This window comes from Aulostomus chinensis, chromosome 7 (genome assembly GCF_037954235.1).
Source record: "Aulostomus chinensis isolate RoL2024-O1b breed Wild chromosome 7, RoL_Achi_v1.0, whole genome shotgun sequence".
NCBI classification, from domain to species: Eukaryota; Metazoa; Chordata; class Actinopteri; order Syngnathiformes; family Aulostomidae; genus Aulostomus; species Aulostomus chinensis.
The window spans coordinates 10,418,731-10,432,005 of record NC_141326.1 but is presented as its reverse complement, the minus strand read 5'-3'; the positions used below and the strand labels follow the sequence as shown (position 1 = coordinate 10,432,005).

The 13,275-nt window shown below is 45.4% G+C and overlaps 2 protein-coding genes across 2 annotated transcripts; one reads left to right on the top strand and one right to left on the bottom strand.

The window, feature by feature from the left end:
* Nucleotides 1-1,095: 1,095 nt before the first annotated feature.
* On the bottom strand, nucleotides 1,096-5,150 carry irf7 (interferon regulatory factor 7). Its single transcript, XM_086207701.1, has 10 exons — nucleotides 4,970-5,150; nucleotides 4,591-4,744; nucleotides 4,094-4,265; nucleotides 3,915-4,015; nucleotides 3,734-3,785; nucleotides 3,545-3,649; nucleotides 3,211-3,413; nucleotides 2,628-2,829; nucleotides 2,420-2,535; nucleotides 1,096-2,337 (listed from the first exon to the last, which is right to left on the bottom strand). Exons 1-10 carry the CDS (start codon nucleotides 4,975-4,977, stop codon nucleotides 2,152-2,154), a joined length of 1,299 nt encoding a protein of 432 aa, XP_086063827.1. The 5' UTR covers nucleotides 4,978-5,150; the 3' UTR covers nucleotides 1,096-2,151.
* A 5,266-nt stretch (nucleotides 5,151-10,416) lies between these two features.
* Nucleotides 10,417-11,785, top strand: ascl1b (achaete-scute family bHLH transcription factor 1b). The gene has a single exon (XM_086207700.1). It carries the CDS (start codon nucleotides 10,547-10,549, stop codon nucleotides 11,156-11,158), a length of 612 nt encoding a protein of 203 aa, XP_086063826.1. The 5' UTR covers nucleotides 10,417-10,546; the 3' UTR covers nucleotides 11,159-11,785.
* The last annotated feature ends 1,490 nt before the right edge of the window (nucleotides 11,786-13,275 follow it).

Below are 13,275 nucleotides of genomic sequence, written 5' to 3'. Positions count from 1 at the left end.
AATGTGTTGGTCTAAATGACTGTTTTAACGGAACAACAGAAATAACCACTTCTTATCAAATTGCGCAGTGAATAAAGGTGACAGAGCAAACACACTATTTTAATGGTTAAAAATGGAAGTACGACAAATCCTTGTGGGGTTATACACACTTGTGGAGCTATATGAATGGCAGGGGTGGGGAAGCTATAGGCTAACTTCTTTCTAGGCAACTTATGACTGAGGCTAACAAAAACCCCAATGTGACACAATCTGAATCTGCAACTTCTAAATTCCTGTAGTTTCCTCTAAATACTGATGGCTCTGAAGAATGTGTGTTCCTAACAGACCGTACCAGCGTTTGCAAGGAGAACAATCACACGGATAATCCTGATCAGTGAGTCAATGGCACATCTCCACTGCCACAAATGGACAAACACATTACGTTATATTACTACGCAGTCACGGATCACCGGGTACTTTCTCATCAACTGTGTAATGCCTACCAATGTGACCTTTGACCCACCTCTGGGATTCTCTTGGACCCTACGTTAGTATTTGGCCGGCTCAGCAAACTACATCTTTGGCAGGTTCAGTCGATCATATGCTTATGATGAAGGATACGTACTCAACGTTTTATTTACGCTGTGTAAATGAGAACAAATGCACTTTTAACCAGAGCGGCACACTCATAGAGAGCTTCAGGTCACGTGAAAGGAGGTACAGCCACACTGATTTTCAAGATTTTTTTTATTGGACCTCTGTTGACCTCCTGGTGCTGAAAATATGATTTAGTCTCTAGTCACTCAAAAGTGTTCCAAGAATCTCACAAAATCACAACTTGAAATTTCAACTTCAAAGTGGAGAGATGGGAAGGATCAGTAGTCATATTTATATTACTCCAAAGGACCAATTCATCTTCTCCTTACAGTGGTCACCATACTGAGACACAACCAGGGACTCACAGAAATTGTCTCAGAGGAACCGCTGGATGAATGCAGCTGCAACAGAGCTCTGCCATTATAAATCATTATTTCACAAATCATCGTTACGCTGACCTTGGGAGAAAATCTCGCTGGGCCCCCTTTGACACGGCTCTATTTTTCCACTGAAAGTCTATTTTTCTGGAACAATGCAGTTCTCCAGGAATACACACTGAAAGAAACGACTCAGAGCTGTGCATGAGTGAGCTCAGTGCACCAAAGATGATAAGAATTAACGCCTCGTTGTACCAATGACAGTAGACTCGGGGGTTGTTTTTAAACTATTACAAATCAAAATGATGAATCAACCTCAATTCAAAACAAATTTTATCATCGGGTTTGCCACATGTACAAGAGAACTATGAAGCTGCTGATCTTAGACCACAGTGTCATCTTAGCGGAGTCAACAGTACGCAGCAGTGCAGTAGCAGTATCACACAGCAGTGGAGACAACATGAGCTGTTACACACGGGTTCAGGTTCCTCTGGTCGGACCACTGAACGGCACCACCAGTAGAACAAGCGCGGATACGTTTAATTTGGCCAAAAATTCCACACGCTGCCCTTCCAGGTATGAGCCTTGAGATGTCGGGCACAGCTCTTTCTTATTTCACCGAGGGGCTCCCAATAATTTATGTGAACGTTTCAGTGAAAAAAAACGTTGTTTTTACACTAAAAACTAGCTTCCAAGTAGCTCCATATCAGTACCGGATTTTAGATTAGAATTTTAAGACACACCTCTCTTTATTTAAGGTTTTATTTAATAAACGATAGAACAAGCCCGTTGGCATGAGTCATGGATGGAGTGCTAGCGAGCGCTGTCATTATTCAAGTGTTTATTCAGTATCGAGCGGCAGATTAATGGTATGATCCAAATGTATCTCATGCCTGTATGACAAGTACAAATATATTTCTGTGACAAAGGTATAAATATGACAGCCATTACATTCTATGATTTCATGTGACATCAGCTGAAGAGAGACATGAACATTTAGAGGTCTTAGGTGAGACCACTGGCCTCTCACCTGAGCTATGGAACAGTCTGAAGATTCCTTATTATACAGTATTCATGTAGTGCTAAAAAACCCCATCTTATTTCATTATATTGAGAAGTGAAGTATACAGACAAGCAGTAGGAGCAGTGGAACATGGATTAAAAACGTAAAGAGTTCTCGTTCCGGAGAGATAAACCTTCACATCTGATGCAGGAAGGCTTCAGGGGTCCACGGCTCCTCAGCCGCTGGCAGACCAAAGGCAGAGTGAATGAGATCAGCGAGGCTGTTGTGTGAGATCTGCAGGCTAACATTGGCACTGTGAAGAGAAGAAGCCCCCTCCATCTGGGCCATCTCGTGAAAGTGCCGGCAGATCAGAGGGACCACCTACATGGGTGGAGGTGGAGAGATTTTACAGCATTTTGTGTCTCTGAGGTGAATCTGTTGGAAAGCCGAGGGCGAGTGTTACCTGGACGACGATTAGCTTCTTCTCTAAAGGTTTTCCATCAGGAAACCTCTCTCCAAAGCACATGTTGATGGTGTAGTGAGGAGAACAACCGTTGTTCTCTTTAAACTGCTTCAGCTCTGGAATGGAGAACGTACTGGACCTGTCATTTCACTGTCAGCTTCATTGTCCTCTGAAATTACACAGATTAGAGGAGGAGTTCCACACCTACCATCCACGTACTTCTCAAAGCTGAGGAGCTCCTCCATGGTGTTTTGGCGCAGTTTTTTGGGATCTGGGTGAACCACGCTTGGGTCATCCGTGCTGGCAAACACACGGCAGTTGTCCTGCCTGAATGCGTAGATACCTGTCTGCTGCACCTCCAGGAGAAGACCTCTCTGGATGCAATTAAGGATCCGGTTGGTGAAGTCAACCTGATGTAAAGAAATGTTTTTTTTTCACCGACATGAGATACTCAGATGGTCAGTGCATGTCACCAAGTCTCAGTCTGATCCCTCTGTCATGAAGATGTAAAACGAGACTGGCACATGAAAGGAGCAGTTTCTTGAATGAGAGAGAGAGAGAGGAAAAAAATGTTTCCGCAAGATGTAAATTGTTCTCATGCTTTGAGCGATCTGTGGATGCGTGTTGTACGCTCTTGTAGTCGCCTGATGAACAATCACGTGACTACAAGACTTAAAGGTTATATTGTTGACCCAGCAAGAATCAAAATGTTCCCTCTCTCTCTCTTCTTTATGGCCACTGTGGGACGATATCATGTTCTACTAGCTAAAAGAAAGTGTTTAGTCCTGTACCTGTTTGTGGTCCCACAGGTCTTTGGTGGTGGGGAAGCAGAGATCGTGGGCGTTGAGCTCAGGGTCCTTGTTGTTATAGTGTAACTGGAGTCGGGCAGTGTTCAGCGTGGTTTTTAACATTTGTGTTTTCCTGTAGTGGATGGAGACCTCCAGTTCAAAGATACTTGGCTGCTGCGGCAAACTGAGGACCGGCTGTGGATTTACTGCAAACAACATCAAAAATCAAAAGTTTACAATTAAGGATGGACCACGATTACGCTGTGGCAGCCTGCCTCTGCATGGCATCTCAAAATGAGCTCTCCTCTGCTGCCAGTGCCACGTAGTGGATTTTTACCTTCGCAGTAGGACATCTGATGCGGTAAAGGCTGCATGTGATTGTCGGCTGCTGCAGTGGCAGGGTAATTTGCAAGTGCAACAGAATTTTCCTGAAAATCGTCCTCTGTCAGAGACAAAAAAATAACAAGTTAAAGTCAGAGTGACCTTCGTTACTAATCAGGATTAATTATTACAGTCTAAACTGTACCTGTCGGATGGTCGCCGAGATCTAAGGCCATAAAATTACTCACGATATTTTGCTGTTTGGAGAGAAAAACACATTTAAGCGCTCGCAAAAAGTGAAGAACTTGTACATCGAAAATGCCTAAAACAATACAGAACATGTGCTCATGTGGCCGCAGTAAAACTGGAGCTGGGTGAAAGTGCACCTGATTGCCTGAGGGGAAGTACTGCGTGGGCGAGCAGTAAATATCAAGAGTCATGACTGAATCTTCCTGCGAGTCTTGCGTCGGATGATTTTCATATTTATCTGTAGATAAACAAAATAGAGCCACATTAATATCAAACTCAAGGTGGCTCCACGCGTGAAGGCCCATCATTGACTTACGCTCAGTGTTGATAATCTCGTAGATTTTGTGTGGGTCGTCAGAATTCTTGGAGTTATCTTCTATCATTTTAAAGCGTTTGGGGAGGTTGTTCAGAGCACATCGGAAGTTGGTCTTCCACCTGGCCTTGTCATTGGGGAAGTCGTGGATTTTACCACTTGCAACTGCCCATGCCTGCGAGAAACAGAGTTGGATGACAGATACATTTCTTGAAGTTCTCAAAAGTCTTTGACATACCGACTGGAAATATACCTTCACGACAGAGCATTGACCTGTTTACTGGCCTCACGGATCAGGATTCTAACCAAGCTTCAACTATATCAGTCCATACATTAATTAATGATTTGCTTCAAACCTGCTCTGACACTGAACAGCAAAAACGCTTCAGGTTTCCTTGTCCCATATTCAAACAAAACAAGTGATTCATCTACCAAGGTTTGCCAGATACTGTGAAACCAGCACTGAGGTCACAAGTTTAACAGAGCAATGAAAAACCTACCCTGAATATTTTATTATCCTCATCGTTGCAGTCCCTTCTGGAGTTGTGCTTCCAGGGGACTCTAAACTTGTTGAAGTCCACATACGTCAGGCCCGTGTAATTACGCGTCTCCACCTGCTCTATGAGCCAGCTGGCAAATTGCGGCTTTGGAGGGCTGACAAGAAAACATGACGGATGAGTTAATGGTCTGCGTCTTCCTGCAGTTTTTCAGAGCGACGCATGAAACCCTCACAGACACGTCATCCCCTACAACACACTCATGTGGCTGAGCAGACCTACACACAGTGAGCTGAAGGGGACCACACAAAACAAACAGCTCCCTCTCAACTAAACAAAGACAGGTTGAAAGGAAGGAGAGAAAGGCTTGGTGTCTTCCTACCTTTGCATTTTTCAACAAAAGTGTAATGCCTATGAGGAAGTGTAGATCTGGTTCCTCTGGGCTCTTGGCTGCATTTACTTACAAACTCCTCTTTGTCTCCACCCAGGATGGGTTGACATCATTTCCTGTGTTTTTGTTTCAGGTGGAACGGGCGAGTTTGATTCTGCGAGAGGTTTTTACCCCACGTGGTGTTTGAAGCAGACGACAGAGCTTCTCAGTGTGGTAACATGGACGACACCCTTCCAGCAGATGTAGAGGAAGGTAGAATACACAAGAATCAGAAAATGAAAGGGAAATTTCCGATCCGTCCTCTCTTGCGTCATTTAGATATCACGATCCTCAAGCAGCTTTCCCCACAGAAGCCTGGGGCATATTTGAAGGTTCCTTTAACTCTCATATCATTCGTTTGTTTTTTTTTAGTTGAAGGCTATTTTTTTTTTATACCTAATGAGACTCAGTTGAGGCAATGGCAGTTTCCAGAGGGTTTCTAAACTATAATACTGAATTAAGGCATGGCATCTATAACCTAGAGTGATCCATCTAAAACATCTGGGCCAAATATAATATGACATTTGGGGAAAACAAAGATTAGAAATGCATTCATGAGACTATATTGTGTACGGTTGATTTGTTGTATTGTTGTATTATGCAGAAAATGAAAAAAGGGGTCCAGTAAAGTAGAAGAAAGACCAGATTCTGTGTCTATAAACTTTAAGGAAATTCAGGAATAAACTGTGTGGAGTCTCCCTGTTCTCCCTGTTCCTGTGTGGGTTCTCTCTGGTACTCCAGCTTCCTCCCACAGTCTAAAGACATCAAGAGGGGACGAGGCTGATTGATACTCTAAATTGACCGTAGGTGTGACTGTGAGTGTGAATGGTTGTTTGTCTCTATGTGTTGGTCCTGTGATGGACTGGTGACCTGTCTAGGATGAACCCCGCCTCTCGACCGAAAGCTGCTGGGATAGGCTCCAGCCCCCCCCCCCCCCGCGACCCTTAACAGGAATAAGCAAAAGAAAATGGATGGATGGATGGATGGATGGATGCTTGTGTTGTACGTCGCTTTGGACAAAAGCGTCTGCTAAATGAAATTGTAGAATTGGATGAACGTTAAAACTCAGTGCAACGCGCACGCACACACACACACATACACACACACACACACACACACGCACACACACACACACACACACACACACACATTGAGAAAGAGAGACTTTACCAAAACTCTGCAGGTGCGTGGTTATATCATGTATGAGTGAGACAGAATATGTAGAACCAGAGTGTGGGTGGCAGAGTGTGTGTGGCCCTCTCTGAGACATCTATTTCAGTCTTCATTACTGCCAGTCAGCTCGCTATGAACAAAGTGTCACTTCCCCGTTTCCAAAGAAATGCAAATAAAACGTTCTCTCCCTCCTCCAAAGCCAGACGTTGATGTGCATATTTGCGAAGCCTTCTTAGATTCACTGGTGTCTGAGGCACAACTGCTCACTCCTGGGTGACCATGTCCTTATCACGCAGATAAATTGGAAGCTTAAGAATTTGTCTTCCTTCTGTTGAAGAGCTACCTCTTTTAGCGCTGGTGTATCAGTAATAAGGAAGCGATACACACTTGAATGCAGCATTTCCCTATTCTGCTCCATTCTGAACAATATTGAGTCCCATATAACAGCCCATGACTTCATGGTTGGAACTGTGGAAGGATGTGGTTCGATTATATAAGGAACACGAGGAAGGTTCACATCTCCATTTCATTTGTATTCAGTGTTTAAAAGCAATGGTAGGAGCAATAATTGGTAGCATCAGCTTGCCTTTGGTCGTCTGTGATAGTCGACCCACAATGATTATATTTCAAAATGTTTTTTTTCTTTCAGCGTGAATACAATAAAGACGGAACTTAAGGTTTCCTTGAACGTGCCAGAACAACACGTTATTCTGCAGAGGACCAACTTTTATTTTTGGGTGATAACTGCATTTAGGCATGGTATTTAAAATTGAAGGGTATTTTTTTTTTATTGCCACTTCCTCCTTCCTCTTTGTCTGTCTCTCTTTCTGTAGTCCACATCCTCATCTGCTTCTTTCAGATACTGTAATCGTTTGGTACTTTCAACTCACCTAATAAATGATGTGTGGGCCGGCACAGCTCGGAGGAAGAGTGGCCGTAACAACTGGAGGGTCACCGGTCCGATACTAGCTGATCCTCCATTATCAGTGGGTGAGTGTGTTTGTGAATGGGTGACGAAGGCAACAATGTATAGCGCTTTGAACACCGCGAAGGTAGAAGGCCCTATATCACAAAATAAAGAGCAAGAGAGGGAACTAATATGCCTCAAACATGCATCTGTCTGAACCAGCCAGGCCCTCACCGAGGAATCAGTCAGGCTCCTGCTATTTGTTTCTGAAGCACTGTGGCCTCACAGCAAGAAGGTTCAGGGTTTGAGTCCCGGCTCCAGCACGGGGTCTTTCTGTGTGAGTCTCCATGTTCTCCCTGTTCCTGTGTGGGTTCTCTCTGGTACTCCAGCTTCCTCCCACAGTCCAAAGACATCAAGAGGGGACGAGGCTGATTGATACTCTAAATTGACCGTAGGTGTGACTGTGAGAGTGAATGGTTGTCTGTCTCTATGTGTTGGCCCTGTGATGGACTGGCGACCTGTCCAGGGTGAACCCCGCCTCTCGCCTGTTGACGCTGGAATAGTCTCCAGCCCCCCCGTGACCCTACCCCTGTAGGAATAAGCGGAAGACAATGGCTGGATGGATGCAAAATTGATTTGAGACTGTCAATTGTCTCTTCCTTATTTTAAGACGTATAATAGTTGGGACTATGACATTTCTTTAAAAACTACAGATTTATGGCTCACCTGTTAACCCTTCCTGAGGGCTTTTTGGTTGTTGCTGCTCTGCAAAAGGTCTCCTGACAAGGGAAGGTCCCCTGACCTGTGACGTTACATTCAACTTGCAGGTAATCAGTCGTCTGTAGGGATTATCACAGTGTCCCCATTAGTTTTTATCTTCATCCAAGGCCTGTGAATGTTGGACATCATTTGCCCATGACAACGGTTTCACAAAGGTCACAAAATAGGGCAGGTGCCATTTCAACTGTGCAGGGCTTGTAATGCTTTGGAAGGGAGGGTTTTCACTTCTACTGTCACTGGGCGCCCTCTGCTGTTGACAAGAGAAAGTAGAGCGTAAAAGCAAGTCAGGTTGACTACACAAAGCATTTTTAACCAGAGGACTAGCTGAGGCCAAGAAAACACACACACACACACACACACACACACACACACACACACACACACACACACACACACACACACACACACACACACAGAGTTATATCTATCTATCTATCCATCTATCTATCTACATTAAAAAGGAGGAAGATTATCTGTTGTCAATTTTGCTGACTGCATTGGCAGATTATGTTAATTATTACATACATTATTACATAAAAATCTCATAAGTTGTTTTATATTACCAGTGGAGCAAGCAACTTTTACTAGTCAATTAATTAACTTTGCTTGCCAAAGATATTGTCAAAAATAACAAACCAGTTATCATACTCAAGCACTTGTTAAACTAAATAGTAAACTGGTGTGTACAGTATCAACACACATCTATGAAAAGACAATTATATTTGACATAAAACAAAAGTTTGGCTTCATTTCCTATATCTCAAAAATCAGAGAGTTGTGAAAAAGTCAAAATAAGTTGAAAAGGCCTGCCTGTTTCTCATTTTGTATGGTGTATAGTGCTGCTTTATTGTTAGTTGGGCAGTAAATCCCTCTACATCTGATCAGAGCTCTGCCAGTCGTGATTCAGGCCTCTGAGGTCATTTCCTGTCTCTCTGCATGTCCTGGTGATCTCTCATTTCTTGTTACCCACCCTGATGAAGGCCAAAATATGTTAGTGTGTGTGTGTGTGTTGTTGTTTTTTTTTTTAAAATCTTTACCATAAGACTAATTAAGTCTTTTTAACTTGGTGGACACAGTCTAAAAACCTCGGTTGCAAAGGGTTCGTTGTGAAAATCACATCGAGATTAATCAGTGATGGAAAAACCATTGTTTACCGTAGAGCTAGAGGCAGTATTGGCTGTCATTGTCACTGGCATAGATGTCCATCCATCCATCCATCATCTGTATCACTTAACCGCTGGGGGGCTTTCTCAGCTGACACTGACCGAGAGGCAGTGTACCTGGCCCAAGTCATTCATGTCTCAGTTGGTGATTTATCATTATTCTGTAGAAAATAGGAGTCTGGCCTGAAAGTGTTTTTTTTTTTTTTTTTTTGGAAGAGTGAAGCTGTATTCCTGACGCACTGATGAAGGAGACTCTTAGTGGGTTTTTCCAGTGTATGACGGGACATCTCAGAGCAGAGGTTTTACCGTCTCTCCTGTCATACGACGTAATCCCTACATTTGTCCACCAGAGGCCGCCAGTGTCACGTTTTTAGTATGAACGTGCCTGTGTGGACGTTTCCTCTAAGATCGTGTCAGTGTCAGGAGTTACTGGTAAACAAACACACCGTGAGATCTGTAGCAGATCTCTTAGCAAAACTACAACAAACAAACAAACAAACAAAAACCCCCAACAAAATCAGCTTGATTTAAACGTGCATTGAAGTGGAACAAGGGGGTCTGGCTAACTGTCCAGACAGATATGGTGCTGAAACACCGCATCTGTTCCTCTGCGGGTTCGGATTCTCTCTTTGATTTGCTTGAAGGAAAAACGTCAGCGGAGGAATGATTTTACATTTGGACTCGGTGAGGTGAAGTTGCCAGCAAGTGTCAACGAACTGGACCCAGTGCGGTGACGAGAAGTGGCCACCACAGAGATAAGCAACATGTCATAAACAGCAAGTTTACTTTTTGAATGGCGTCCCTACGCCTCTGGTATAATTGCGGTGTATTGTGTGGAGAGACACGCTTGTAGTCTATTCTGCTGTGTACAGCTGTAGCCTGGATACAGCAGACAGCCTCCTTGGTATTTGTGATTGTAAAGAGCCAGGGGAGAAAGATGGCCGAGGGGGGAAGACTTATAATTTGAAGACTTGCCAGGGGTACATTGTCAAATTCAAAAGGCATTTCAAAGAAGCAAACCATTCACTTTTCATTCTCTCTCCTTTTTCCCCTTCTTTCTCTGTCTTTTTTCCTCCTTTCTTTCTTCTCGCACGGTTGCAGGCCGTTTGAATCGTCCAATGGGCCTCCAAGTTGGAGACATTGGAATGTAAATGAGCCCAGCGCGTGCTCCCGGCGCAGTGAAAGCTCGGGATTGTTTATTGAGCTCCCGGAGCCACGCGCCTGGCCCGAGGGAGCCGGCGAGCAGAAGAATCACACAGCGGGGGCGGGGCCTCGCCACGAAGCGTGCGTCTCCGAAAAGGGGTGGGTGGGGTGTGTTGGGGCGCGTGTTGAAAAAGAAGAGTGCTGCCAAAGTTTGGGTCAGATCGGCTCGTGGAGTAAGCAGTCAAGAGAGACTTGGACTAGAGTTAGCCACACGGTCCCCACGCGAAGGACACGAGAGCTGTACACTGCCAAGCATCCCCACTCTCCCGCTGCATCCATCAGTCCAGCAGAGCTGTCAGCGACATGGAGACCGCCACCATCACCACCACGCAGACTGCGTTCACCTTTGGACTTACTGAAAGACGCGCCAGCCTCAGCCTGCACGCAACAGCGCAAGAGTGCGCAGCCCCCGCCGGGCACGCCACCACCAGTGCCGCCGCCTACCAAAGCAAAAGCAAAGTGCTGAAGAGACAGCGCTCCAACTCGCCGGAGCTGCTGCGATGCAAGCGGCGCCTGAGCTTCAACGGTCTCGGCTACTCCATCCCTCAGCAGCAGCCGGTGGCTGTGGCCCGGCGGAACGAAAGAGAGCGAAACCGGGTAAAACAAGTTAACATGGGTTTCCAGACGCTGCGCCAACATGTGCCCAACGGCGCTGCCAACAAGAAGATGAGCAAAGTAGAGACGCTGAGGTCGGCAGTGGAGTACATCAGGGCTTTACAGCAACTTCTAGATGAGCATGACGCCGTGTCGGCCGCTTTCCAGTGCGGACTGCCGTCCCCGACTCTTTCCAACAGCTACTCCGCCGACCCGGAGTCGCCTCACTCATCATACTCATCGGATGAAGGCGGCTACGAGCCTCTGAGCTCCGAGGAACAGGAGCTGTTGGACTTTACCACCTGGTTCGACAGGTACTGACGCAGACAGTATCAGAACTACGCATCAGCGTCTGAGCGTAAAAGCGTCTTTCAGAAATGCTGACAAAGACTTGAGTCTTGCTCACTGCGCCGGGAGGGACTGCCTCCCTCACCTGTCTGCGCCTGCAGCAGAGAGAGAGAGGAGGGAGGAGGGGCTCTTCTTGCATAAATAGTCCCCAACAGAAGGAGTTGGACAGTGTCATGTTGACGCGAAGTACTGAACTGTTGATGTTATGTTTGAATAAGTGCAATTACTGCGTGACATGGCAGAGACGGTGCTGGGGTCCCCGAGGACTCCCCGGACTGGACTGCTGTCAGCCACGTGTGCTGGAGGACAAACAAAGATGATGCGTCAACAGACTTTTTTCGTGATGTACATTTCTGCCCTTTCTTAACGCGATTGTATGATACTGTTTAACATGAAGACATATTTTTGTACACTGAATCAAACAGCCACTTTTCCTGGCAGTGTTTTGAGAACCATGGCATGTATGAGTTGTGTGACTGGACAGCAATATCAAGGCTACTACCTGTGACAGATTGTAGTTGAAAAAAAATAGGTGATAAGGAGACCTTTAATGATGCACTTGTTCTCCACTCCCCGTAGCCTAAATGTAAATATTCGATTTAACAGATATATTTTGTGTAAAACAAACAAGTTTTATAAATAAAGACGAATCTATTTATATTATATGCTCTTGCATTTGCTTGGCTCTTGTTGTGTGTGCGTGTGTGTCAAAGTGGTGTGTGCGCGCGTGTGTTGGTGGCGGTAATTGAGCAAACTAGGGAGCTCTTTTATTCACATCCCCTCCATGACCTTTTCCCGACTTGGTTGGGCACACGGGGGAAAATTGCGCAGCTGGGTGAGCACTCAATAACCATTAGAGACGTGCACCTTCGCCGGCGCTTTGTCTGCATTCAGGTCGAGGAGATTAATATTACGTTTCATGCATTGCATTGTTCCTTTTGCATGCCCTGCCTTCACCCAGTAGCCCAGAGGGCCCGCAGAACGGCGAGTGGGAGGTGTGAGGAGGAGTACAATTCACTCCTCTCAAAGGGTGTTTGAAATACGGCCCAGGGAAAGTCAGCAAGACAAAGAGGCGGGTCAAAATTCTTATTGCCCGATTGAGATCAATCTAAATAAAACCTGGGGTTGTAGACTAGTTGTATCCCCAACTGTGTTTTTCATGGCGCGTACAGCTCAATCACAAGCCCATCTCCTGCGAAATGGGGAGCACGGCACCCCATTGTGTACGCCATTGTGTGTGTCTTTGCGCCTCATTATTCGAATTATGGAAGACCTTTATTGTAAATAAACGCCGATGCCAATTTCAGCGAGGCAGAACAAGGAATAAGGAGTTTAATTTCACCTGGTGTTCTCCGTGGGAGTGGAAAATCAGCGACAAGAGCGACAGTAAAGCTGGTTCTGCAATCCTGATACTGCAGAACGATTTCAAAAGAGTTGCAATTTTGGACACACACACACACACACACACACACACACACACACACACACACACACACACACACACACACGCTGCAGGTGTAAGCCACGTGCCTGCACTTGGTGACAAAAGGTCCCGCACTCTGATTGGTCCTTAGCACGACGAAATCAAACAAGTGATAAAGGACATTAATGACACCGTCGTACAACCTTCGACGTCATCAGTATTCAAAAAGACGAATGGATGCTGTGCTCCACACCCCGCCGTTCCATTATTTTCTGGTTGAAATGGGGTTTGCTTCGACTTGGGTGTCACATGGGGCCAAAGTTCAAAGTAAGTGAAGGGGCCTGTCCCTTGATGGAAAGATTATGCAAGATTCTCTCCAGCCATGAGAGAGCAGCAAAGGTGAAATGGATTTATTCTTTTCATTTTAGTCATCATTTCGTTAGCGGCTCATGTCATGTTGACGATTAGGGCGATGTTACATGCGGCGTAGTAGTTCTGAGCTGAATAATAAATCACAAGCCGTTCAGTCATTTCGTGCAGAAATACGCATAGAGCAGAAGTGTCAGATAGACTACCATATAGGTCCATATTAACAAAGAATGGGCGGCTGGAGGGTCATCCCTGCCCCACATACATCACAAGGCTACACATGTACAGGGAGTCATCA

What these genes read in the sequence shown, in the direction of transcription:
- irf7 (XM_086207701.1), bottom strand. An exon ending in ACCTGTGGGACCACAAACAG is followed by an intron (nt 2,830 to 3,210) that starts GTACAGGACTAA and finishes TCTTTACATCAG; the next exon opens with GTTGACTTCACCAACCGGAT. An exon ending in AGAAGCTAATCGTCGTCCAG is followed by an intron (nt 2,338 to 2,419) that starts GTAACACTCGCC and finishes CCACCCATGTAG; the next exon opens with GTGGTCCCTCTGATCTGCCG.
- ascl1b (XM_086207700.1), top strand. Translation starts at nt 10,547, where the DNA reads ATGGAGACCGCCACCATCACCACCACGCAGACTGCGTTCACCTTTGGA.